At 37.3% G+C, this 26,006-nt stretch overlaps 1 protein-coding gene across 5 annotated transcripts in view; it reads left to right on the top strand.

Moving 5' to 3' along the window:
* Positions 1 to 26,006, top strand: part of ubr2 (ubiquitin protein ligase E3 component n-recognin 2) — a 77,052-nt gene that overhangs the window by 3,429 nt on the left and 47,617 nt on the right. For 2 of the 5 annotated variants that reach the window (XM_008125791.3, XM_008125789.3), the window contains exons 2-15: positions 3,485 to 3,744; positions 4,495 to 4,573; positions 6,507 to 6,620; positions 7,346 to 7,476; positions 10,250 to 10,388; positions 12,203 to 12,265; positions 13,794 to 13,914; positions 17,008 to 17,115; positions 18,104 to 18,192; positions 19,264 to 19,362; positions 20,479 to 20,642; positions 20,727 to 20,826; positions 21,224 to 21,352; positions 25,166 to 25,349. In XM_008125791.3, coding sequence (XP_008123998.1) covers positions 3,485 to 3,744; positions 4,495 to 4,573; positions 6,507 to 6,620; positions 7,346 to 7,476; positions 10,250 to 10,388; positions 12,203 to 12,265; positions 13,794 to 13,914; positions 17,008 to 17,115; positions 18,104 to 18,192; positions 19,264 to 19,362; positions 20,479 to 20,642; positions 20,727 to 20,826; positions 21,224 to 21,352; positions 25,166 to 25,349 — 1,780 coding nt within the window. Of the gene's footprint in view, positions 1 to 3,484; positions 3,745 to 4,494; positions 4,574 to 6,506; positions 6,621 to 7,345; positions 7,477 to 10,249; positions 10,389 to 12,202; positions 12,266 to 13,279; positions 13,915 to 17,007; positions 17,116 to 18,103; positions 18,193 to 19,093; positions 19,193 to 19,263; positions 19,363 to 20,478; positions 20,643 to 20,726; positions 20,827 to 21,223; positions 21,353 to 25,165; positions 25,350 to 26,006 lie in introns of those variants that run through there. The other 3 variants (XM_008125792.3, XM_008125790.3, XM_016990652.2) reach the window with 2 other exon arrangements.

The following is a 26,006-nucleotide window of genomic DNA, read 5'->3' as shown; positions in this document are numbered from 1 at the left end:
TTGAGGATCCATTAGTTCTTTTTTAGGTGATCATGGTATTCATAGAATTTTTCTCCACTTTTTAAATGATGTGTTTTTTCTCCTGTTAGCTTTTTTCATTCTCTGTCTTTCACACCTATAGAAATGGGAAATACGGGGGCATTAATATTTATCTATTATAGTCATTTCTATGTTTTTCAAAAGGATTGCCACCATGAGCAAGAGTGGTGAACCGGCAGCATTTGGGCACATTTTTAACAGCTTCTGTAGCTGTAGACATAACTACTTCAAGATTGAGATATCTGTGATAACTAGATGCAAAGATATACATAACAGTTTTGAACAACCATACTTACAGATTCAGATGCGGTGCTTTGTAACTAATATACTGTATAATCTGAAAGTAAAATTAAACTTCATGTTATATGTGTAACCATGCTATATTTTATCTGTATGCACTGCATAACATCTGAATATTAAATTGTAATAATTTGTGTCTAAATCCACAATTTTTAGCAGATTTATTTGAATGAATGGGACTTGTATTTTAACACCAATCTAAGATTCATTGATTTAAATTTGATTCAATTTGAATATGAATTATGTGGCAGCTCAGCATTTTGTGCTGTGATAATTTGAAAACACTGTGAGTTAATTAATCATTCAGATGACTTTATATTTGAAGAAACTGCCACAAAATAGTTGATGTGGAGAACAAACTATGAAAAATCATATTCTGTATTTAACCATGGCATGCTTGCAAACTAACCTTCATGCTGAATTTCATTTTTCTAGTGAAATGGCTGTTTGATGATTATTTGCTCACCTGGTTCAAGTTAGAGCCACTTCTTGATATCCGTCAAAGAGTGGCATGACAACTGTATTCTCATTTTCTCAGCAGCATCATGCTATCTGTAAAAGCCCACACTGTCTATTTGAATCTCCTTGTGAAAGTATTCAAGCTACATATACTGGGTGTATTTTTATTCCTCCTGTCTTAAAGTCATGAACTATCCTTCTGCTATTCTGGTTCACATTGTGCATCTTGTCTTTACATGTCCAGAATAGTATCAAGATAGTACACTGATGGCCAGTATGGGCAAAACAGGAGGAGAAGAAGGGAAATAAACGTGTCAATTCTAGCAAGTTGTGGGCCACCATTCCTGAATTATTTAGAAGGTCGAGTGGCATCAGAACAAAAGAAAAACTGCTGCTTATTATTTTTAACAGTATATGTTACATTATTTTTAATGTTGCTCACAGCTTAATTACATTTGTAAAGTCATTTTGTATATTTTAGTTATATTGTTTTAATGTGTAAACTGCCTTGACTCTCAAGTTTGGGAGGAAAGGCATGATGACAACAACGACGACGACGATACAGATACAAATATAGTAGTAACTCATTTGCACATTTAGTATTTAATATAACAAATACTAAAAGCCATAAAATGCACATCAGGATGTTTTTGAAATTACACTATCTTTTGCATAGTCTATATATAATTTTGAAAGTCTTGATCTCAGTTTTATTTTCTGATTTAAATGTGTCTTTTCTGCATAAGATAGCTTGGGACAAAGTGAATTTGACTCCCACTTGAGGTTGCAGGATGTAGTTTGAGTAGAACAAAAAGTTTTAAAATATTTTCCTCCAGGGGTAGATGCATAGGAGTGTTGTCCTCTAAAGTCTAGTGTGATGGGAGACAACCTTGAGTACCTCCCTATCCCTTGAGAAATTTTGTACAATTGACATATTGTTATTATTTTTTGTGTTGAGCAAGTCAAGTTTCAAAGATAGTTGGGTGTTCGATTTTAGGAAGGTTAAAATGGGCTGTCTGTACCCAGTCTTGATCTGATGATGCAATTCTTATTCTCTTGTTGTTGTTTGTGGAGAGGGGGCACATTTAGGGGACATACCTTCAAAGTCCAGTGTCAGGCCTATGTGGCCACATGACTTTATGTGGTTGCTTACCTCTTCAGAGGTTCCATACAAATAACAATATTGCCTGGATATTTCCACCGAGTTTGCAATATTCTTGTTCGTAACTTGTTGAGTGATGTTAGGGGAAAAAATAGATCTTGTCCTGATCTAGAAAGTCAGTTTTTGCATTCTCTTTTTAATAATTCTATAATAGGCCTACATGTTCTTCTCTTTTCATTTCTTTATCTCTGAAAACTATCTGAGCAAGTTAGAAGAACTCTCAAAAACATGGTCTTCAATGGCTTTTGTCCATGTTTTTCTGTTTATTTGCTTTTTCAAAAATAGGTCCCTTCAGCTTCTTGTTAAACACAGTTGTGTGGTGCCGTTCAACTTTGTGTGTGTGTGTGTGTGTGTGTTGTACAGGCGCCACATAAGTGCCAGACGTCCCAACTGGGGTTATTTAAGGCCAGGTCTGCTAAAGTTTATTCACTTGGTGTTCCTGGCAAGCCTTGAAAACCAAGTTGCTTATTCTTCATTGTTTGATGACTATAGTTTTAAAAGAAAACTAGTGATTTAAAAGACTTGCAAGTTGTCTTTCTAAAGGTATTCATCACCCTTTTTGACATCACATAGTTCTCTCTTCCTACTACATCCTCTTTCCCCAGGAATCCCGAAAGTAGCAATGTCAGTACATTTCATTGAAGGAAAGCCTCAAAGCACTAAAACACCATTGAGTATTTTAGAATGTAAGCCTATTCTATGCACTACTTACTATTAAAACAAATCAATCATAGAGTATTATGAATTTATTTATATGTCCTTCTGGATATTTTTATTTTGGTAATTACTTGTTTTGGAGACAAAAATTAAAGTTCAAAGAATCCTACAACTAAATTTGCATATCTAGGATTTAAATTAATTAGATAACATTTGCATATGTCCTGGGAAGGGAAACAGAAGATGTTATTGAAAGGTTGGAAAGGGGGATCAGCTATTTGAGCCTTACTGAGTGTACTTAAGCCCTTTGGTATGTTCAAAATACAATTTGACTTCCTCATTTGCTGATGTTAGGGGCACAGGGCCCCCGTGAATGTGGGAAACATGCTAGGTCTTTTCATTATGACTCTATGGCCAGCTTCCACTGGAAGTGTTTGAACCTAGAGAAGTGTTCCCTCTAAGAACCTTTTAATTTCTCCAGCACAACTCTATGAACAATTTCCATTGTCTATAGAATTGTGCTGGTGGACTTCAAAATTCCCAGAGAGGTGATATCTCTAAGAATCTTTAGGTCTTCTAACATATCTCTATGGCCTGCTTTATAAAAGTTGACCATAGAATTGCATTGGAAGACCTAGAGATCCCCAGAGAGGCTATATTAATCAATTCTATTAATGGTCAAACCAGAAAATGTGGAGGACATACTGTACGTCTTTTGATCTTAAGACATTAAAATCAAATGTAATTTTTGAAATGTTGATCTACATAGAAAAACATTGCTATTTATTATGTTCTTTTTAAAAAACTGTTGAGCAACTATACAGTTTTTTTGTAATGTAATCATTTTATAAAATCTTTTTTTTATAGAAATGGCTGCAGACCTCTGATCTTCCTAAAGAAATATATAAGCACTTAGCTTATTATGTACCCAAAATATACTGCAAGGGCCCTAATCCAGCCCCGCAGAGAGAAGACATGCTGGCGCAACATGTTTTGCTGGGCCCCATGGAATGGTACCTGTGTGGCGAGGATCCTGCATTTGGCTTTCAGAAGCTTGAGCAGTCAAACAAACCATCACATCTTTGCGGCCGGGTTTTTAAAGTTGGTGAACCAACATACTCTTGCAGGTAAACATAATTAATGTATTTAAAATTATTTTCAAGTTGCCTTTAAAAGTATATATTCTAAATAAAGGAAGCAATTCAGTCAAGTAGCTAGTTATAGCTACTATCATCCTAAGTGTATAGTTTTTCAAAACTATTTGATGTATTAGTGTTGGACTAGTTTGTGCTGTGTGTAATTAGAATCAAATTAATAACAATAGTGTAAGTATAATGTTATTGAAAAACATCTGAATTTTGTGTTTCAAATTACTGTTAAATGTAAACAAAGTTTTCTGGTAGTAACACCATTGTGTGAACAGAATAATATAAACAATTGAAGGGAAAGATTAATTTGTAATCATTTAAATGAAATCATTTAGAGACAAAGTTATCAGAAATTGTAACACAACCTCTTTTTATAGTCTGGGATCTCAGGTTCTTATTTAAGAAGCATATTTGTCTTCTTTTACTGCACTAAGAAATTAATATTGCAAAGAAAGAGAAAGCAAATATAGATTCATTCATTCTTTCTGAAAAAGCACCCATATTGCATGGTTCTGAAATCTAAATTACCCAAGTAACTGAAAATTCTACCGGTATGAGTTGTGTAGAAGAATCTTGTCAATTACTAATACTAGTGCCTTTTGAATGACAGTTTGGGTTCTTGCTCTACAAGGGAGGAGATAGTGTATTGGATGGTATTTTGTTACATTTTGTATATTCGGCTATTGTATCATCTTGTGTTTTCTGTTCTATTCACTTCTCTCTTCACAGAGATTGTGCAGTTGATCCAACGTGTGTCTTATGCATGGAATGTTTTTTGGGAAGTGTTCACAGAGAACATCGATACAGGGTTAGTATAAGATTAGGGGCATGTAGGCCCTAGCAATTCAGTGCAAACCCAGATATGAAAAAAATCAGCTAATTCTCTGTTGCTCACTTATATATATAGCACCTTCACACAGCTTCAAGATATATCTACAAAGGTGTCTGCTCTCTGTCATAAAAAGTAAACTTTAGAAAAGCCTTGCTATTTGCAGCCAGCATGAATTCCAGAAGATGCAGGAGGACTTTTCTGTAGAGAGATTAGAAAATATGGTGAGCAGTGTGTTAATCATCCCTACCCTAGTGTAGCCCTGCCTCGTTGCAATTAGTCTTTTTAAGCCTTGTGTTAGTGCCAGAGGAAGGCATTTTTGAGTCTAACTATTGAATAAGATAGGGAAACCCCATTGACCATTTTTGACCTCTGGATCTTAAGCTCACTATCTTGCTTTAGGTTGTCTTTTGTCTAGCTGTCGACGTCAGCAATAAAATCGAAGACCAATTCAATCACCTGCAGTAAACTCATAACATAAGTAAAGGCTTGGAACTGGAATAGCTCTGCAATATCTTTTAAAAAAAGAATTAGTGGGTTTGAAAAACAAGGAGAAACTTGCTTGATACAGTTCTTAGTATTTATTTATCAATTTAGATTTTGACCTTATGACTGCTTATTTATTTATTTATTTATTTTATATACCGCTCTTCTCCCCTAGGGGACCCAGAGCTGTCTTACACAATGGCAGAATTAGATGCTACATATAATACAAATGTAGTAAAACCAAACATAAAACACAATTAAAAACCAGTATCCAAATCAAATTAAAACAATAAAACGTGACCATTACAGAAGGGGCAGTAGAATTGAGCCAAAGTCAGAGCCAGTCCATGTTCGACTTCATATCAATCCACAGAATCCGTCAGGTCATGTCAACCCATATCCTAGGATGGGCCAAAAGCTTGGTCCCACATCCAGATCTTCAGCTGCCTCCTAAAAGACATGAGTGAGGGGGCTTCCCTAATCTCCCTTGGCAAGGAGTTCCACAGCTGCAAAGCCACCACCGTAATAGCCCTGTCTCTCGTCCTTGCCAACCGTACCTGTGACGGCAGCGGGACAGAGAACAGGGCCTCACCCAAAGATCTTAATCTGCAGGACGGCCCGTAGGGGAAAATACGTTCTGAGAGGTAAGTTGGACTAGAGCCATTTAAGGTTTTGTAGGCCAAAGCCAGCACTGGGGCAGCGAGCTGTAAGCCTTAATAAAAGGTCAAGGTTGGGAGCGAGAGGTGTAAGGTATGGCGTTGAGGCATTATTTTAGATATGATATGTACATATCATAAGATCGTATATTTTGACAAATGGTAGATTTGCATGAAGCCCAAAGGAGTGGATCAACAACAAATCGGATAGGATAGCATATGTACAGTAGAGTCTCGCTTATCCAACACTCGCTTATCCAATGTTCTGGATTATCCAACGCATTTTTGTAGTCAATGTTTTCAATACATCCTGATATTTTGGTGCTAAGTTCGTAAATACAGTAATTACTACATAGCATTACAACTACTTTTTCTGACAAATTTGTTGTATAACATGTTTTAGTGCTTAATTAAATCATAACCTAATTTGATGTTTAATAGGCTTTTCCTTAATCTCTCCTAAAAGAGAGATTATCCAACATATTCGCTTATCCAACATTCTGCCGGCCCGTTTATGTTGGATAAGTGAGACTCTACTGTATATATAAACAAATGTTTTCATCATATAATCTTTCCCCCATGGGTATTCATTTGAGTTCTAAAATGTTGCCAAAAAACCTTCCACAGTAGTCATTTAACTTTCAGTGTGTGCTATGTGGGATATTCTACACTGAATTGTCTGTTAAGTTTATTAATTCACCAGCCTTTGCCTGAATTTTCACTTGATAAGCTGATTTTTCTATTCTTATGATTTCAAAATCACACTTTAGATGACGACATCTGGTGGTGGAGGTTTCTGTGACTGTGGTGACACGGAAGCATGGAAAGAAGGTCCTTGCTGTCAGAAACATGAACATAACACTTCAGAAACAGAAGAAGAGGAGGTAACAATCTGTTGTTTTTTGGAATGTTGTATTATTGATACCGAGGTAGCAATATGGAGGGAACATAGAAAATAAATCTTTGCCCACACACGTCACCACAGAACATAATTTACACTTCAAAACTTGAGAATAAGAGGGATTTTATTAGGTTTGTTATTTGAGGGTGGGAATCTGTCATGCAAACATAGATCCCTGCCTCCAGAATTGCACCTTTAATTCCTTATCTTTGGAGGGGAGATCTGATTTCCCCTATGCCCCATGACAGACCTTCCCCAGAACCATAGAATTACAACATTACAGAAAGAAAACGTATTCCAGGTAGTTGGGCATGAGTTCTGCGGATATAAGCAGTTTTCAACTAATGAAGATTAAGAGCAGTGGGACACAAAAGAGTCTTTGCAGCATTCGCTTTTTTCTTTTCCTGATTTCTTTTAATTTAATTTTTCTTTTAATATTTATTTACATCCTTTTTAGTCTATACTGTGGCCTGTTTCATCTTAACTGATGTTGGGAGAAAGGTTGAAGGGGAATTAAAAATTCATAGAATCAAATTGTGAGTCTAAAATTGAGGCAATTTCTGAATCTTAAAAATATTTTAAATCTTGTGTCTCACCAACAGCTATACCTGTGTAATGTTTAGCAATATTCCTCATGCTTTCTTTGCAGTAGAAAACAAATTATATAATCTGGTCTCTCTGTAATAATTTCCCTTTGTCTTATTTTAGGATCCTCTTGTGCACTTGTCAGACGATATGATAGCAAGAGTTTATAATATTTTTGCTATCATGTTTCAGTATGCTGTGGATATATTAACATGGGACAAAGAAAATGAAGTGCCACCAGCTTTAGAGACAGTGTAAGTAAAATTCCTGTTAAATTCCTATTGGGGTTTTTAAGTCTGGCATGGACTTTTGCATTAAGTTGCTAATGGCATTCTAATTTACACCATGATGTTATATGTAGTTCCACTGAAGAATTTATCTTTGTGCTGACTTTCTGTAGTTAGGACTCAGGTAAGTTTAGTTTTTTTTTCCAGTGGTTCCCAACTGGTGGGTCCCCAGATGTTTTGACCTTCAACTCCCAGAAATCCTAACAACTGCTAAACTGGCTGTGATTTCTGGGAGTTGTAGGCCAAAACACCTGGAGACCCACAGGTTGAGAACCACTGAAAAAAAACTAAACAAACCTGGGTCACTGCAGGTGGATGAGGGTAGAGGGTGGGGACCAATTTTTATCTCTCCTCCCCTCCCCTGCAAATTTTATTCATGTATTTGGATGCATTTGAATTGATGCCAAGTCACTTCTGGGTACAATTTTGGTTTATTTATGTTTGAAAATGAAAAGACCATGGGGAGTTATTTGAAGGTGTTTTTGGAGAGAAATTACAGAGGCTCAGGGCCACATACAGCTGGTTTCACTTTTTCTACTCAGTTCTAGATGTACTTGATGGAAATATTACATTGCACTCCTAAGCATACTTGTTGGAGAGTAAATCAACTGGACTCAATGGTACTTAGTTCTGACAAGACATGCTTGTGATTACTCTCAAGCGCAGAATGGGAAATGATTGTATTATCATGTACCTTTTCTTTTAAATGCTCATTTCCATTATTGACCTTGGTTTGAAAGAACTTTTGACTTGTCTTCCTCACTTCAAAGATTTACCTGATAAGACTATTGTGATAGTTGAATCTGCTAGATCTTGGAGATGTTATCCAAAGCATCTTACCTGGTTTTTATGTATCACAGTCTGCAGGGCAAATTAAACCTTTAATTGTAATCCCTTAGATAAATAGATCCTTTCTTTTTCTTTAGCTTTTCCTAAGTATATTCCCAGAACACATTTTTAATCAGATTTGTTTATCATATGCCCCTAACTTTTGATGCTCGGGTGCCAGAGCTAAGAGGGGGCCATGAAGAGACTTCCATCTTGTCTCTTTGCATCAGCTGAGGCCTCTCCCACCATCTCCAACTGACGCTCGGGTGCCAGAGCTAAGAGGGAGCCATGAAGAGACTTCCATCTTGTCTCTTTGCATCAGCTGGAGGCCCCTATCCGCAATAACATGCTATGCTAGTTTTATTTATATATATATATATATATATATATATATATATATATATATACACACACACACACACACACACACATACACACACACACACACACACATATATATATGTGTGTGTGTGTTTATATATAAATATATATATATACAATATAATTTACAATAATATGTAATAATTATAACATATTGTATATACATATAATATTCATAATATATTGTAATATGATATAATACTAATAATACAATATAATAATATTAATTATATATCATATTTTACATGTAATATTGCTAATAATATTACAATATGTTGATACAGTACAATATAGTAATTTGTTAACAGTATTGTACTATACTAATATAATATTGTATGTAAATTTAATTTGTAAGCCGCTCTGAGTCCCCTTCGGGGTGAGAAGGGCGGCATATAAATGTAGCAAATAAATAAATAAATAAATAAACTTTTACCCTTAACTTAGTCATGGATTAAAGCAAAATCCATAATTTTCACCCCAAAATCTGTCTTTGAATTTTAAAAGAGGTTTACTTTTTAATGAATACATATGACAGATTTTTATATGTTCCAGCAGGTAGTTTGCAAACTCCCAAGGCAGAACTTTCAACTTCAAAGGCAAATTCTAGACATGTTACTGTAGGAAACATGCAGGTACATGTACAGGTAAAAGCCAATCAAGATAGTGATGGATGTGACGGCGCGAGTGGCGCCATCTATATGTTGGAACTATAAGTTTCAAGATTTGAATTGTTGTATCATGCCTGATTTTGCCCTTACCCTGTAAATGTAGTTGGATTGGTTATTTATATCTGTCAATCAATGTTGTTTGTACCTGTTATATTGCTCACTCAGCTAAACTGTTTGGCTCCACCTCTTCCTGGAGTAGGACTGTGTTTCCTCCTTTTCATTCCACTCTATCGGATGGACGTGAAAAGAGAGGCTTGGCTCAAAAAGCCCTTCAAAAGTTACCTCTCAGCACCAATTCTGAGGTTCTTACTCTTGGGACTCACACTTCATGTTCAGGGCCAACCTGAACAACGTTGAGGAGTCTCAAGCGCCTTCACATCAGTCCTTTGGCAACAGAGGAAGACTCTTGTCTTCAGATATAGGTCATTGGACTGAGGCTGAGTTTGCTCCGGCATTCACAGCCAGAGAAAGAGGGATCTGGACAAGCTTCATGGACTTAAACAATCAAAGACTGTAATGTATATTTTCTTTTACCCCCTTTGTGAAGAATAAACCCAGTTTTTGAGTTAACTTCAGTGTTTTGGTCCTTGGGAGTTCCAGTTTCCCTAAAGGAGGGCAAGAAGCAATCCCCTGGGGAAAGATGTCACGTCCATGCCTCTTTCACTAAGAGTACAGCCCCAGGCGCGACGGCACAATGGACTCTACTAATGATAGAGTGTGTTAAGTAAAGTTTATTCAGGATTCCTTAATGTTTTACTGAGCAATTCAGCACATAAAGATTCATATAATTGTAATAAAGTGATGTCAGTGAAAACTTGTTTGATTTTAAATAACATTTGTTATTTGTAATATTGTTTTCACAGCAAAATGACTGATACGTACTACTGCATGCTTTTTAATGATGAAGTTCACACATATGAGCAGGTTATTTACACTCTTCAAAAAGCTGTGAATTGTACACAAAAGGAGGCCATTGGTTTTGCAACAACTGTGGACAGAGATGTAAGTTATACCTTAGACTTCTTTTAAAGTTCGAGATACAAATAATTTAAACTTGATTATGATTAAGCCCTTTTTGAGACGTTTGATCAGAAATAAAATAAGAACAAAGAACATTGTTCATTGCTTTAGAATTAATTGCTATAATAATCTTTATCTTTCATAAAATATGTTAAGAGCAGTTTTGTTGTCATCCTTGTTTTCCAAATAATGGTGTGAAAGTAAGGATGTTTGCCGAATTTCTTTCTTGCTTATGATTATTTGGCATTAGTTTAAAAGATGTTATCCTTGTATCTCTGGGAAAGCATTAAAAATGCTATCACACTGCCCCTTTTCTAATGGTATTCCCCAAGTTTATCTAGCCTCTGGTAATATACAAAAGAAGCTTTCAAAAACAAAAATGGATCAGTTCTCCAACATTATCATTACAAAAAGCAGTGTGATCATGTTGTATCTCTGAAAGTTGATGCAGAAAAAAATGTGTCTGCACTACTGTTTAAAAGTGACAGGAAGAAAACTGAAAGAAGAATATCATGGAATTAGTATGATGAATATTAATGCAAACTTTTTTCATTGGTTATTTGTCCTTGTTTTTTCACTAGAAGAATTGCCTAAATCCATCTTATTTCTATATTAGCTTTAGCAATTCATACATTAACTAAAAAAACCTCCTCTATAGTACTCTTTTAAAAGTCTTTGAATTACCTTTAATGAAGGAGTCTCTTGACTTATATAAGTAATGCTCCTACTAACTTGATTTTTGTGTACTTTTTGGAAGCTTCTTGATTTGTTGGTGAGAACAATAGTTCTTCATCTCTTCCCAGTTTTTGATTCCATTTGCTGAGTTGACCAAACAAAAACGTTAGCAATGGTGGTATACAGGAGATAGCAGAAACTGAACCAGAGAGTGAGAAGAGATGAATGGCTGCTGCAATCTTTAGTTGTTATCCTTAGCTTTTGTCATTTAAGTTATTGTGCAGCACTTACATAAAGATTTAGTAGCATCATAGTGACATGATGGCTTGTGTTCCTTATGAAGCTATGGCTATTTTGAGATTTCTTATTAGTTCATAGTTCCCTTTTCTTCAGATGATTTTTACTGCATTTATAATGATAGAACTTAAATGATAAAGTATACTTAAAGCATTGTTATCTGTTGGAATACAAAATTTAGCTGTATAGTTGAATTGGGTATAAATAGTTTAGTCAACGATATATTTAACACACACTAATAACTATGTAATTAATATTGTTATTTGTGCTATTAGCATAAGTCACTGTTAGTACAGTAGAGTCTCACTTATCCAAAATAAACGGGCCGGCAGAACGTTGGATAAGCAAATATGTTGGATAATAAGGAGGGAATAAGGAAAAGCCTATGACACATCAAATTAGGTTATGATTTTACAAATTAAGCACCAAAACATCATGTTATACAACAAATTTGACAGAAAAAGCAGTTCAATACGCAGTAATGCTATGTAGTAATTACTGTATTTACGAATTTAGCACCAAAATATCAGGATGTATTGAAAACATTGACTACAAAAATGCGTTGGATAATCCAGAACGTTGGATAAGCGAGTGTTGGATCAGTGAGACTCTACTGTAGTTAAAATAGCAAATTTAAGGGTGAGCAATTTAGCTGACTTAAGACAGCAATCCGGCAAGTAAGTCCCATAGAATTCAGTGGAAACTGGGTAGACATTCATTAGATTGCATTATTTAATTCTTTCTTTGGTTTACCATTTGAAATGGATCGTTTCAGGTTATATTTCAATTTTTAATTTGTCAGTAACCATGTAATTTTGTAACAGGGACGTAGGTCAGTTCGCTATGGAGATTTCCAGTACTGTGACCAAGCCAAATCAGTGATCGTGGTAAGTTGACATTGTTTTGTTTCCCTTAGCTTAGGGATAAATTGCTACTTCACCATGTCAGCTTGTCTTTAATTTTTGTACAGTAGAATCCCGGTTATCCGATTTAAACGGGCAGACCCCAATTCGGGTTACCCGGATTAATCGGATAACCCAGATTGTAGGTCCAAGCGCCTGACGGAGGTAGTTGTTTTCTCCCTGCATAAGGCGCTTGGACCCAGAGAGGGAAGCGCGAGGCATGCTGCTAAGTGGCGGCATGCCTCGCGCTTCCCTCCCTGGGTCCAAGCGCCTGACGCAGGGAGAAAAAAACTACCTCTGTCAGGCGCTTGGACCCAGGGAAGTGCGAGACATACCGCTGCTTAGCGACATGCCTCACGCTTCTCTAAAGGCCCAAGCGCTGAGCGGAGGGAGAAAACTCCCTCTGCTCAGCGCTTGGGCCCAGGGAAGCGCTAGGCATGCCGCTAAGTAGTGACATGCCTCATGCTTCTCTAAAGGCCCAAGCACTGAGCGGAGGGAGAAAACTCCCTCCGCTCAGCGCTTGGGCCCAGGGGAGCAGGCCACGATCGCAGCAGCAGCAGCGATCCTGGGCCGCTTCTTCCTCCTCTCCCTCTCCTCTCGCGTGAAGGAGCTCCTTCTCGCGAGAGAGGGAGAGGGAAACGCCCCACTTCTTCCTCCTCTGGCGCAAAGGAGCTCCTTCTCGCGAGAGGAAAGGGAGAGGAGGAAGCGGCCCATGATCGCTGCTGCTGCTGCGATCGTGGCCTGCTCCCCTGGGCCCAAGCCCCGAGCGGAGGGAGTTTTCTCCCTCCGCTCAGTGCTTGGGCCTTTAGAGAAGCATGAGGCATGTCACTACTTAGCGGCACGCCTAGCGCTTCCCTGGGCTGCGATCGTGGCCTGCTTCCCTGGGCCGAGCCCTCGCCCCTTGGGAAGCAGCGCACTCATGGGCTCCTTCCAAGGGGTGAGGGCTCCTTTCGGGGGGGGGGGAAGGGGGGGCAGCCGCTCGGATAAGCCAGAGCCTCGGTTCACCGAGATTTTACTGTAATTGTATCTCAAGTAGCAATGTACAGTTCTGTCCTCTTGTCCCCTCTTCTGTTATGGGTTTCTCTTTAATGGATTTAGAGGTGACTTGTTGGAAAAGGGGCTAAAATCAGATATTTTAGATTGATAGTTGGGGGAAAGATTTAAATTCTGACTTAGTTTCTGTGAGTGGAAGGTAGTAAATTGAATGAGAGGCTGGCACTTTTTGCCAGTCATGGAAGAACAGACGAAGGGCAGCAGAAGGACAGAGCCAAGGAGGTGGATTGTTGGGAAAGAGGTTTATAATCTACCACCAGAAGGAGATAGACAAGGAGATGGATCATTCAGAAAGGAATTTATAATGTCGCCGAGACTTTGTGTGGGAAGGTAAGAAAAGAGTCTGTAGCATTCAGGGAGGGGGGTGAGTTTGAGATATTCATGTTTTTTTCTACTTACATAAAAAGTTCTATTTTGACAATCTATTAATAGCTTCCCTCTTGCTTCTCCTATTCTTAAGAGAAATACCAGTCGGCAGACTAAGCCTCTGAAAGTTCAAGTTATGCATTCATCTATTGTTGCACATCAGAGCTTTGGCTTGAAGCTTCTAACATGGCTGGGAAATATTATTGGATATTCAGGTACTGTAGTTTAAAATGCATTATAAACATGAAGGAAAACTTCTATTATTGAAAGCAGAGAGCCATGTTCCAGGCACAGAATGGCAGAATCTCCAGGCAGCAAGTCTTGCAAGTAGGATATCAGTATACAAAAACATACTCAGAATCATTATGGGAATTGTTCTCTGAAATGTAAAATCCAATTTACTTGTGATGTGGGTGAGATTCAGGATTGGTGCAAGCATACTTGGTTTTCCTAGAATTTGCAGAAAATTTTGGAGATACTATTTTTTTGTACCAGTTCCTCATTTCAAATAAGGTCTGTCCCTCAGTTGTTATTAGCAATGAAGTGGAAAGCATATGAGCACAATAATCTCTCATTTTCCTCTTCTTTACACAGTAGTTGCTTGTGTGTATATGGTTTGCATCAGGTTGGTACAGGAGGATCATTAGGACCTTTTCTCTCTTGTGTTTCATTTTTGTGGCATCATTCAGAAATTACCGTATATACTCAAGTATAAGCCGATCTGAATATAAGCCGAGGCACCTAATTTTACCACAAAAAACTGGGAAAAATTATTGACTCGAGTATAAGCTGAGGGTAGGAAATGCAGCAGCTACTGGTAAATTTCAAAAATAAAATTAGATACCAATAAAATTACATTAATTGAGGCATCAGTGGGTTAAATGTTTTGAATATTTATTGTATTTCAAAGAAAAACAGTAAACTAACTATAAGTAGAAAAGCAACAGTAACTTAATAATCATCATCAACAACAACAGCTTCATTTGTACCCTGCCCTATCTATCTCCCCCTGGGGACTCAGGCCAGCTTCCAACCTAGTAACAGGCAAACATATGATGCCTACATAAACAATGCAGAGCTAGATATAGATCTATCAGTATATATACTAATTTCACATGTGTATTTCCCCTTTAAACATTTGCAAATCCTCTCTCTATATGCATTTTCCTCCTGCAATATTTCCAAGCCCGATTTATCAATGTTTATATCTATCTAGACATCTGTGTGTGTGTGTGTGTGTGTGTGTGTGTGTGTGCGCGCACACGCACATTTTCCCTCTGCACTTGCAAACATGAGGGTAAAATTCATATATAAAATTAATGTAGACATATAGGAACAGATTTACAGGTACATGGAAATCTCTAGTTATCTATATTTACATTGGATTTGCAAAGACCTGTAAACATATGAGGGGAAAATTCCTATATTAATGTATTTGTAGGGGGAACATCTATATAAATATTTAGAAGCTTTGGGGCATGCATTTACCCAAGGAAGAAATGCAAGCAAAGCCCCCCTAAAAACAACTTTGTCCTCTTTTCTCCTGCCTTTTCCCACATCTTTTCTTTCTCCAGAAAAGCCAGGAAAAAAAGCCAGAAAAGGCTTTTTAAAACTTCTCTCCCCCTCCCAAAAAAGCCCATCTCATTTTTGTTTCCTTAGGAATAAAAAGAAATACACATCTTCTGTTGCTCTCTTTTCCCTCCTTCCCTTCTTTTGGACTCAAATGTTCTTGCAATAGTAGTAGTAGTAGTAGTAGTAGTAGTAGTAGTAGTAGTAGTAATAATAATAATAATAATAATAAAACTTTATTTATACCCCGCCACCATCTCCCCAATGGGGACTCGGGGCGGCTTACATGGGGCCACGCCCAAAGCAATACAATGTAAACAGCATATAAAGAACAGCACAACACAATACAATAAACAATACAGTAAATAATATCCATTACAAAATAAAACAAGGAGACAATAAAAACAAGGGCAGACCACATGAACATTAAGTTAAAACTCGGGGTGAGAAAGACATAAAAATAAAAACCACAGCGAACAGGGTCATAAGGGAGTGGGGTATTCTGGAGGATAGATATTAGGGGGAGCAACGGAAAAGAAATTTAAAATGGTTACTCTCCAAAAGCGCAGCGAAAGAGCCATGTTTTCAAGTCTTTCTTGAAGGCTGCTAGTGTGGGGGCTTGCCTAATCTCCGCGGGCAGAGAATTCCACAATCTGGGGGCCACAGCAGAATAGCAGTAATAGCAATGAATTGTGCAAATTTGCAAGAATATCTTTTTTTTCTTCCCCTTCTGCCCATGCAATCTGGCTTGCAAGTGTTTCTCTCACACTCTCCTTTCACTTTTGAAAACATTCGCTTATTCTCTGTCTCTCTCTCAAAAAAATATAAGATAACCAGCCTGGGAGGAGAAGCAGAGGAGGGGGAGGTTTTGGAAAAGAAAACATACTGTGGCCTCCAGGCTCTGCTGCTGGCCTGACCTTGACCTGAATATAAGCCGGGGGAGGCTTTTTCAGCTCATAAATAAGGGCTGAAAAACTGGCTTATCTTCGAGTATATATGGTAGGTATATCTGAGATGCATTTGTGAAGTGAAAAATATTTTGGGAAAGGTCATGTCGCTCCTGCTTCACATGCCATTTGGCCCACACTTTTTCTCTGCATAAAAATGGAAACATCTGTAAAAATATTGCACGCTGCATCATTTTGTTGCTCTCCTACAAACATCACAATCCCACTAGCGCCACCCAATATGGTTGAGGACAATAGGAGATTTGGTTCAGTATCACCTTGGAATGTTGTTACAAGCTTTTTGCTGCCATAATAAGCATTAAAGTGCTAAAGCATTAAAGGTGGTCTTTCTTTTTTTAATTAGTTATTGTTTTGAAGTTTTCCTGGTACGCAAGATCATATTCATTTAATTTGTTCTCATGTGCCTTCAAGTAATTTCTGCCCTATGGCAATCCTAAGGCAAACCTTTCATGGTGCTGAAACCACTACATGAGACTGGCTCTCATTCATTGAATTAGTAAAAGCAAAATTAAGGAAAACACTTTCTTACAAAGTTTATTAAATATGGGTAAATTTTCAAAAATATCATTAAAAAGTTATCCGAGGGATAGAAATGCCCAGTTTATTGAAAAATAGAGTATACTATTATAATAGCACTGGAGCTAGGCCTTTTTAAATCTGGTGTTTAAATATATTAAGGGTACAAGGGAATTATGTATATGTGGACAATCTGATTATTGAAGCAAACTGGTTCCTTCTTTTCAACTTTGGTTGCATTTTGTTTTTAATTAGATGGCTTTAGAAGAATATTGTGTCAAGTTGGTTTGCAGGAAGGACCAGAAGGAGAAAATTCCTCTCTTGTGGATAAATTGATGCTGTCTGATTCCAAACTTTGGAAAGGTGGGTTATTGCTGCTTGTCTTGTTTATTTTTTTTAAAATAAAACCACTTGGGGCACGGTTCTGAACAGTCCAGGATAAATGGCAAAGAATAAAGCAGCGGGGAAGAGAGATAACATTGATTTTAGGTGCTCATCAGTAATTCCCAGTTTCTGTTTTGATTTATCTACTACTGCTTTGCTGCAGAATTGAAAGAGGGCATTACAAAAAGGAACATAATTACAAGAAGCAGGACAGGGAATAGCATGACATTCAAATATGGCTACCACAACTGTTAACAAAAACAGTTAACTGTTAACTGCTGTACAAGTTGAGTATCCCTTATCTGAAATTTTTGGGACTAAAAATGTTTTGAATTTTGGATTTTTTCAGATTTAGAAATAACCATATTTGCACATATGTACATAATGTGATGAGACCCAGGTTTAAACACTAAAATCGTTGGTGTTCTATGCACCTTATACACTGAGTCTGAAGGTGGTTTTCTACACAATATTTGAAATCCATTTTGTATGAAATGATGGCACCATCAAGAATGCAAAGTCACTGTCTCAGCTATGCATGTGGACATTTTCAGATTTTGAAATATTTTGGCTTTCATAATTCTGGATAAAGGATGGTCAACCTGTAATAACATCATTGGTTCAAAAAGCTGTTGTTCTGGGGAAAACAGCTGTAAGGCTAACAGAGACTGGGCTGTAAATCTCCTGAACCTATTTCTGAGTAAATGGTATTGAATACATAGGTTATTCAATGTGTTTCAGTACTGTGTCTTGTGGAAATAAGGTTTGAACCATAAGGCTCAACATGGCTTCAAGGATTCTTTTGATACTTCTGACAGGTCCATGTGGGGCACAATTAATCCTGGACGTGATAAAGTTAACCATCCCTTTTCTAAAGCTGATTAAATGATGTTTCTGTGACAGGTTGCTGGAATAGTACAATTGATATTGATACATATTTGTGTATGTGGTTTTTTTTAAAACCCAGGAGCTAGAAGTGTATATCATCAGTTATTCATGAGCAGTTTACTTATGGATTTGAAGTACAAGAAACTTTTTGCCATCCGGTTTGCAAGAGTGAGTAATTTTTTAACATCTAATGGAGCATAATGTAGAATGCAAATTCAGGCATTTTGAATGGGAAACACAGTGATGAAACTAAACAGCACTGACCTTATGGCATTACTGCATGCACCATGACTCCTTACTGACTTGATACTGTGGCAGAAGATCTACATGTACGGTAGAGATAATTACATGCATCTACAGCTAGCCTCAATGTTGACATCCGCATAGAACCCCTTTTTTCATTGGAGCACTTAGTGCACATTGGAGGAGTTTTATACTAGACTCCAGAAGTTTTTGAATATAATGTAATGTGACAGTTTAGATTCCTATATAATTGGGTCACTTTTGCCAAAATTATTTGGCAGTTCAAATGAACATTATGGCTTGAATCCAGTGTTGCACAAGTGGATATCTCCTAGTGCAAGTCTTTCCCTCTCCTTTGTAGTTTTCTGTATTCTTTTAAAACTTGCTGTGGCAAGTTTTCCAAAAACTAGCAGTTAAGTCTTCAGAATAGCATCATTGGCTTTCACTACATTTTTTTATACCAGGGATCAGAACTTCTGGCCTTCTCTGTGTTGTTGAATGTTCAACTATCGGCTATGTTAGCTAAAACTGCTAAATCCAACAACATAGGGATTAAAAATAGTAAAAAAATGCCACTTTGCATTGCTTCTCATAAATAGTCTGTAAATATTGGCTTAATTTTATAATAATATTACTAGCATTCCTAATTTGCCTTTAACTGTGCCTTATAATTGGCCTGTTAAAATTATAATGATACTGCAAGTTTGCTTTTCGCTCTTTATGCGCTAATGCAGTTCTTGCACAGGATTTTCCTACCAGAAGCATTAAATTTAAACAAAACAACTGGTCAGTGTGGATTAGAGGTGAATTTCCCCTTGTTGTTTAGAATTATCGGCACTTGCAGAGAGATTTTATGGAGGACGATCACGAGCGGCCAGTGTCGGTGACTGCTCTCTCTGTTCAGCTCTTCACTGTACCTACTCTGGTGAGTAGTGCTGCCTTTTTTTCAAAACTGATAGCTGGCACCTTTTGCCTTTTTTGCCTCCTTCTTATTAGAATTATGAGCGCTTGCAGAATGATTATGTGAAAGATGACCACGACAGAGAGTACTCAATTGCTGACCTCTCAGTACAGATATTCACAGTGCCTTCACTTGTAAGTACTTAAAATGTTGAACAAAATCCTCTTTTTGCTCTTTAATCCCATTCAGATTTTGTACAAATATTGCATTGATGTTGGATACAGAAGCACCAAATGGTGTGAAATATTACAGTATTTCCTTTTTAAAAATACAAATCTCAGCCTCAATGGAGATTACAATCTAAAATCAGTAGTAGGGCAAAGCAATAGAGAAGGGAAAGGAGAATCTTAATACTGCTTTTGTATTGTACTAGAAAACTACCATCACTTTTATTATACCTAAGCTGGGGCATGTTTCATAGCTGAATGTCTATCCCCAGAGGATTCCCACTGACCTGAAGAAACAGCATGGACAAGCTTAAGAAATCAGTAAATTAGGGGTCTTTTAATATTTGCACTGTTACTGTGACTTCAGTGCCAAGAATGTGTAGAAACTTCTCATATAAAAATGTACCATCAGTCAAAAATATTAACTGAAGCCTAAAATATTCACCAGAAAGAATGTAATTCTGCATGTATTATAGAACTTTAATTCTTTGCTTATAAAACTGTACCAGAGTTATAGGGCCGGAGAAATAGAATAACTATTTAAAGTTACCGTAAAGTTTTAGTGAAGGTAATCAAACAACTGGGAAAAAGTGTGAAGACAACCAACTCTTCATGTAAAGAATTGACTTAAGGAGCTAAATGATTCAAGTATGTTAGACTGTGGATAAATGCAGGTAATGTTTTAATGTTTGAGAAGAATATTAAATATATCCCCATTCAGTTGCAAACAGTTATATTGACCATATTGGATATACCTCTACAATCAGGACTGAATAAGGAAAAGGAAAACAGATTATGGACTTAGTATAATTGTTTTTGTGTTTCCTGTATTCTTCAGTGGTACACTCATTTCTGTTAGTCATTAAAAGTAAAATTGTAATAAAACATAAGAGATGGAGACATAGAGCAGGTGTTGGTACACATGGGATTCCCAGGGGATTTCTTATTCAATAAGTGGCTGTGTCATATCCAGATTACTTGTGCTGCCGAAATAAAAATGCATAAGGCATATACAGATTATTTTATTGAATATTCCTCTGTTGCACAGATATTGAAACAAATGTTTAATGTATTTTAATATAGGCTCGAGTGTTAATAATAGAAGAGAACCTTATGACTACAATCATTTCGACATTTATGGACCATTTACGACATCGAGATGTTCAGGGCAGGTTTCAATTTGAGCGGTATACAGCATTACAGGCTTTTAAATTTCGGCGGGTCCAAAGTCTGATTCTGGATTTAAAGTAAGTATGTCTTAAAATCAAAACAATCAAAACATTTCTACCTAGGTATAGACTATCTTACCAACCTACTTCTGTTCTGTTTAGGTATGTATTAATAAGCAAGCCAGTTGATTGGTCAGATGATCTGAGAGAAAAATTTCTGGATGGCTTTGACGTCTTCTTAGAGTTGCTGAAATGTATGCAGGTAGGTTATTTTTTCTTATGATACTGTAATTCCTATTGAAAAACAAATGACATAGTGTTCATTGCTCTTTAAATCAGATTTCCAATTTTTGCAGTGTTTTGTTGTTAACTGTTACTATTTGAGAGTAATGATAATGTGTAGTTTTAGTCCTCTACGTTTCCCACCTCAATTTTAGTAAGACAAATTCTTTTTACAGTCCTTTCTGCTGGATGGGGTTGGAAATACATTTAGTGAGTACAGCCAGAACTGACCACAGTTGAAATTTACAGAATTGCTAAAGATTAAGTAGTATTTGCCTCCTTTCATGAAAATGGGGTAAGCAGCTCAGAACTGCAGGCTGCAACTAGGCAGAATTTGCTGATCTTACACTGCTATCACATTTCTCCTGTGTTTCTAGGGAATGGATCCAATAACCCGTCAAGTTGGGCAGCATATTGAAATGGAGCCAGAATGGGAAGCAGCATTTACATTGCAGATGAAACTAACACATGTCATTGCAATGATGCAGGACTGGTGTGCTTTAGATGTAAGTGAAATCTCATTCAAATATTTTCATGTTTTCATTTATTAATGAAATAATTAATACAGGTACCAGTAAAACTGATATTTTCAAATATAGTATCGTGATTTTATGTGTGAAACATTGAAGCAGACTGATCTGTCAAATTCATAATACGCAACAATGTTAAGTTTGCATGATTACAGTTTTTCAGCTGGTGGAAAAGGATCCTCATTCTAGTCACTGCTCAGGCAAGGCAAACATCAGGCATTATTTTTCAAAAGTTTGTCCTACTCGATCCTTACCTCCTCCTCAGTTCTTTCTCTTTGCCTCATCCAAGGAAAGGTGGTATCCCTTCTCCTTAACTTTCCTTTGAAATAATGTTTTAATCTGAGTTTTTTTCTCTTTTCCTTTCACTTTTCCCTTCTGGTCCTCTCTTATGTTTATGTTACCTTTGAAAGACGCTAACAGAGTGTTTCCTCCCTCCTTCTTTGTGACTTTTCCTCCTTTTCTTGTGCTGATATTTTCTTGGGGAGCAGGGGGGAAAGGACATTGCTGGTCACTAGAGTTCCTCTTTAGACATTTTAGGCACATCATCTGTGTTCAAGTGCTTTAATAGACTCCTGTAGGAGCTGTAAGGATACACATTTGCAGGGTCTGCCTCCTCCAGAGATGCTGTTATGGACATAGAGTTTGCTGGGGGGCAAATTATTTGGAAGGAAGCTGAACACAGCAACCTTCAGGAACTGAGCCCACTTGAGGTCAATTGTTGCTTTATGTAACAGATCCAGAAATCAGATTGGTCCTCACACTGATGTCATTAGGAAAAGAATTGAAAACCTGCTTCCTTCGAGCCACCTTCGAGTAAGACACACAGTTGATTGAGTCCCTACCTCTCCCTATATCCTAGTCTTCTGCACTTTATCACTGGCTCTTGCGATTAGTACTCCTAATACATTTCACAATTACAATTTTATTCCTCTCCTCCAAGACTGAAGATTGAAGTGCCATTATATTGCCTTTGTCCACTGGCTACGCTTTTATTTTGTGATGTTGTGTTTTATAGTTTTGATACATTAATTTGTTGTGATTGGTATGTATTTTATACTGTTGTATTTTATATTGTTTATGTTATTGTATATTGTTGAGCCAGGTCCCCATGTCAGCCTCCTCGAGTCCCCTCGGTGTGATGGGGCGGGATACAAGAATAAAATTGTTGTTGTTATTGTTGTTGTTATCCTAAATATCTTTCTGAAGAATAACTGGAAAGAGGCATTAATGTAGAAGAGGGTCCTTTCCTTAACTCGCCACCTACTTCTCCATAGTTAGTTGAGCTCTGTTTCTCCTGAATAAACCTCTAGCAGAGGCTCTCAAGCAGGCAACTCAGATGGGCATCAAAACTATGTTACTACCTCAGAAGTTATGCTCAAGCACTTGCACTCATAGTAGTGACCATTTGAATCCCAGGCAGATACCTGTCATTTTGAGATTTCACAATTAATAATTCACAGTGCCTTTTTATGACTAAAGCAACTTTCTCCCATGGTTGCTAATGAGCTTAAATGGTTGTGCCACTTGTCCACATAACACTCCACATCTAAGAGAACTAGAGTTTTTTCTCTGTTCCATCTCTCACACAAATTGCTTCTCTCCACCACCACCAGCCTTCCTGTTCCTCTGTGGAAACAGGGCAGGTCTGGAGCTAAGATTGCTCTTTGTTAAACCTGGATAAGAAAGACTTCATACTTCTGATAAGGTTCTCTTTAACCCCATCTCTGGAGGGTCCTGCTTCTCTTTTTTCTGGAGTTCATTCAGTTTCTCTCAGGGATCTGAGGACAGAAAATGGTCATATTTTGGGTGGTGAGGAATGCCAGAGACAGACATTCCAATCAAAATGACGTTATCCCTTTGCTATCTCAAGTTTTAGCAACTTTGGGTTTACAGTGCTCCCTACCTGATTCTTCTACTGCTCTAACCACATATTCTTTCAGCCACAACCCAAGGTATTCTTACAAGTTGCTCCTTTTCCACCCAGCATAATGACTTAGTTAAATCATCTATGCAAAATAGAAGGAGCATTAATGTAGCACAGAAGCTATATACTCTCACCAGAGGCTTGTTCTTATTGGTGGACTAATTTCAGTGCTTCTGACTGATGCTCTGGTCTCTCAGGAAGAAGATTCAGTCCATAGTAACCAGCTGCTATAAATCACTACTGACCAAGAGGTCATGAGTTCGAAGCCCGGGTCGGGTTAAGCCTCCGACCATAAAATAAAAATAAATAGCCCCGGCTTGCTGTTGACCTAGCAGCCCCGAAAGACAGTTGCATCTGTCAAGTAGGGAAAATTTAGGGACGCTTTATGCGGGAGGCTAATTTAACTAATCTACAATACCATAAAACTGCTCACGAGGAAAAGAATGAGGAAGAACAGCCACCAATGGACGGTGAAGCAACAGCTCCCCCTGTGGCTGGAAATCGTGAAGCTGGAAAGATGTTAAAAAATGCCTCTGTGTCTGTCTAAAACTGAATGTTGTTTGTCTATTGGCATTGAATGTTTGCCATATATGTGTTCATTGTAATCCGCCCTGAGTCCCCTTCGGGGTGAGAAGGGCGGAATATAAATACTGTAAATAAATAAATAAATAAATAACTACAAAAGAGCAGACACCCCCATGTCTCCAGTTTCTTTCTGGCTTGATCCTAAAATTCCTGTTTTTATCATGCACATCCTAAAATCTTACTATCCTTTTGAACTCATTCTTTCCACCCTCTATAAAAGCAGTGGCAAAAACTGAATGTTGAGGGGCCTTGAAGCTATGTGTATAAGACACTATAGGCCTTTTAGGAGGTTCTCTTTGTCTCCTTTTTGCCCACCTCTCTGGGCAAGGTTTCATATATACTAACTCCATGGATTAAGGTTTGTATCTTCCTAGTCTGTGAATCTTTTGGCCCACCTAAGCAACAAAATGTGAGTACTCATTCTGTCAGGACAACAGATACTTTGGCTTCATTCTGTTAGAGCAAATCTTCAGGGCTGCAACTTGGGCTATTTCTTCTGCCTTTACAAAAGATTACAAATCGGATAATTTTCTCTTTGCTTGGAGCTCTTTTGACAGATGAATATTCCAGCAGCTCCTCTCAGATTGGTTTAATTTGCTCTTCATCTTCCCTCCCTATTGCTGTTAGGGTCACTTCCTTTTTTGGATGGTCCCTTTTCTTCTGGTTGGTAATTTACCCAAGGTCCACTGTAGCCAAGGAGAAGTAGAAATTTAGTCCCATGTGTGGACTGTAAGGCTACTTTTCCTTTTTGTGGTTCTTTTGGTCTCTCATTTTATTTTTCTCACCTTGGGAATGAACTGAGGCGAGATCCAAGAGAATATACCTTTCTAAAATAATATAATCCTTACCAGCAACTGGGATTAACCCTTTTTGGATGGCTCTACCTTCCTTAGTTTGAATGGACCTTTACAGTCAGTTCAAAATGTACCAATTTCCTGAGGGGCAAAATGACACAAGAATGCTTAACATTGGAAGAATTTTATTTGCATTCAAGCTTGCTTGTTTCATAGTGTTGGGATGTATGGATATATTGCTCTGCAGTCCTTTCACATACTGTTTTAAATCTTTGGTTGCTCAGTTCGTCCATTTACATTTGTGCAGCCATTCATGGAATAGCACTAATTAATGAATTTATTCTGCTTCTTTTACTTTAAATATACTTAATACATTGGAAGAAGGTTTTATTTTGAAATGATTTTTCAGTTCATACGTTTTGAATAAAAATATGTGCTACATTTGTCATGGTGTTTCAGAGCTTTGTTATTTTTCAAATTTTATAGGAAAAAGTGCTCATTGAAGCATATAAGAAATGTCTGACTACACTGATGCAGTGCCACAGTGGTTTTACCAGTGGAGAGCAACCTATTGATCTCAATATGTGTGGACACACAGTAGAGACTATTCGCTACTGTGTCTCTCAGGAAAAAGTTAGCATTCATCTCCCAGTTTCTCGTTTGCTTGCAGGTAAGGATTAAACTGCTTGATTGTATGCAGAGTTTTTTTATACAAAGTTTATACAAGCAAAAAGATCCAGGTATAATTTTCTAACTATTTGCATGTGGAATCATGTCTTATGACTATTATCATATTTATTTCGTACGCAAGTGAACTCTGCTTTGAATACTTTTACCAAGCATTGCAGTTTGTAGCATGAGTATAAGCTGCTGGAACTGTTTCACAGATTGTGTATGCTGAGAAAATTTGGACAGATTTATTTTTAAATGTTATACATAATTATTGAGGCAGGCATTGTCGATATATTATGCCAGAATTTGTTGGTGGTTGTTTACAAAATAGCTTAGGAAGAAACTAAGATGTCACACTTCACACAGTACAGAACAAACCAGTTACGTGTTTTGCCCTAACAGGCCCTTGGCAAACTTTTATGTTTTAAATTCACAAACAACCTGTAAAAAGGTGACTTGTTGAGACCTGATAGATTGTACATGTGGCTTGTGTACTATATATGATCCTGGGATAAAGGATTGATGGGTCTAGAAACAAGTTAATTTTCACCAGAAGTGGATCAAGCTTTCACATGCACTGATAAGCATTTGTCCTATCTGCAGTGGTAATGGTAGCTGCTTCCTCAAATCATATGAAGAATTCATAAAAATAGTT

This window comes from Anolis carolinensis, chromosome 1, assembly GCF_035594765.1.
Source record: "Anolis carolinensis isolate JA03-04 chromosome 1, rAnoCar3.1.pri, whole genome shotgun sequence".
Classification (NCBI taxonomy): domain Eukaryota; kingdom Metazoa; phylum Chordata; class Lepidosauria; order Squamata; family Dactyloidae; genus Anolis; species Anolis carolinensis.
Note: the sequence above shows the minus strand (reverse complement) of the source record. Positions and strands in the feature narration are given on the sequence as shown.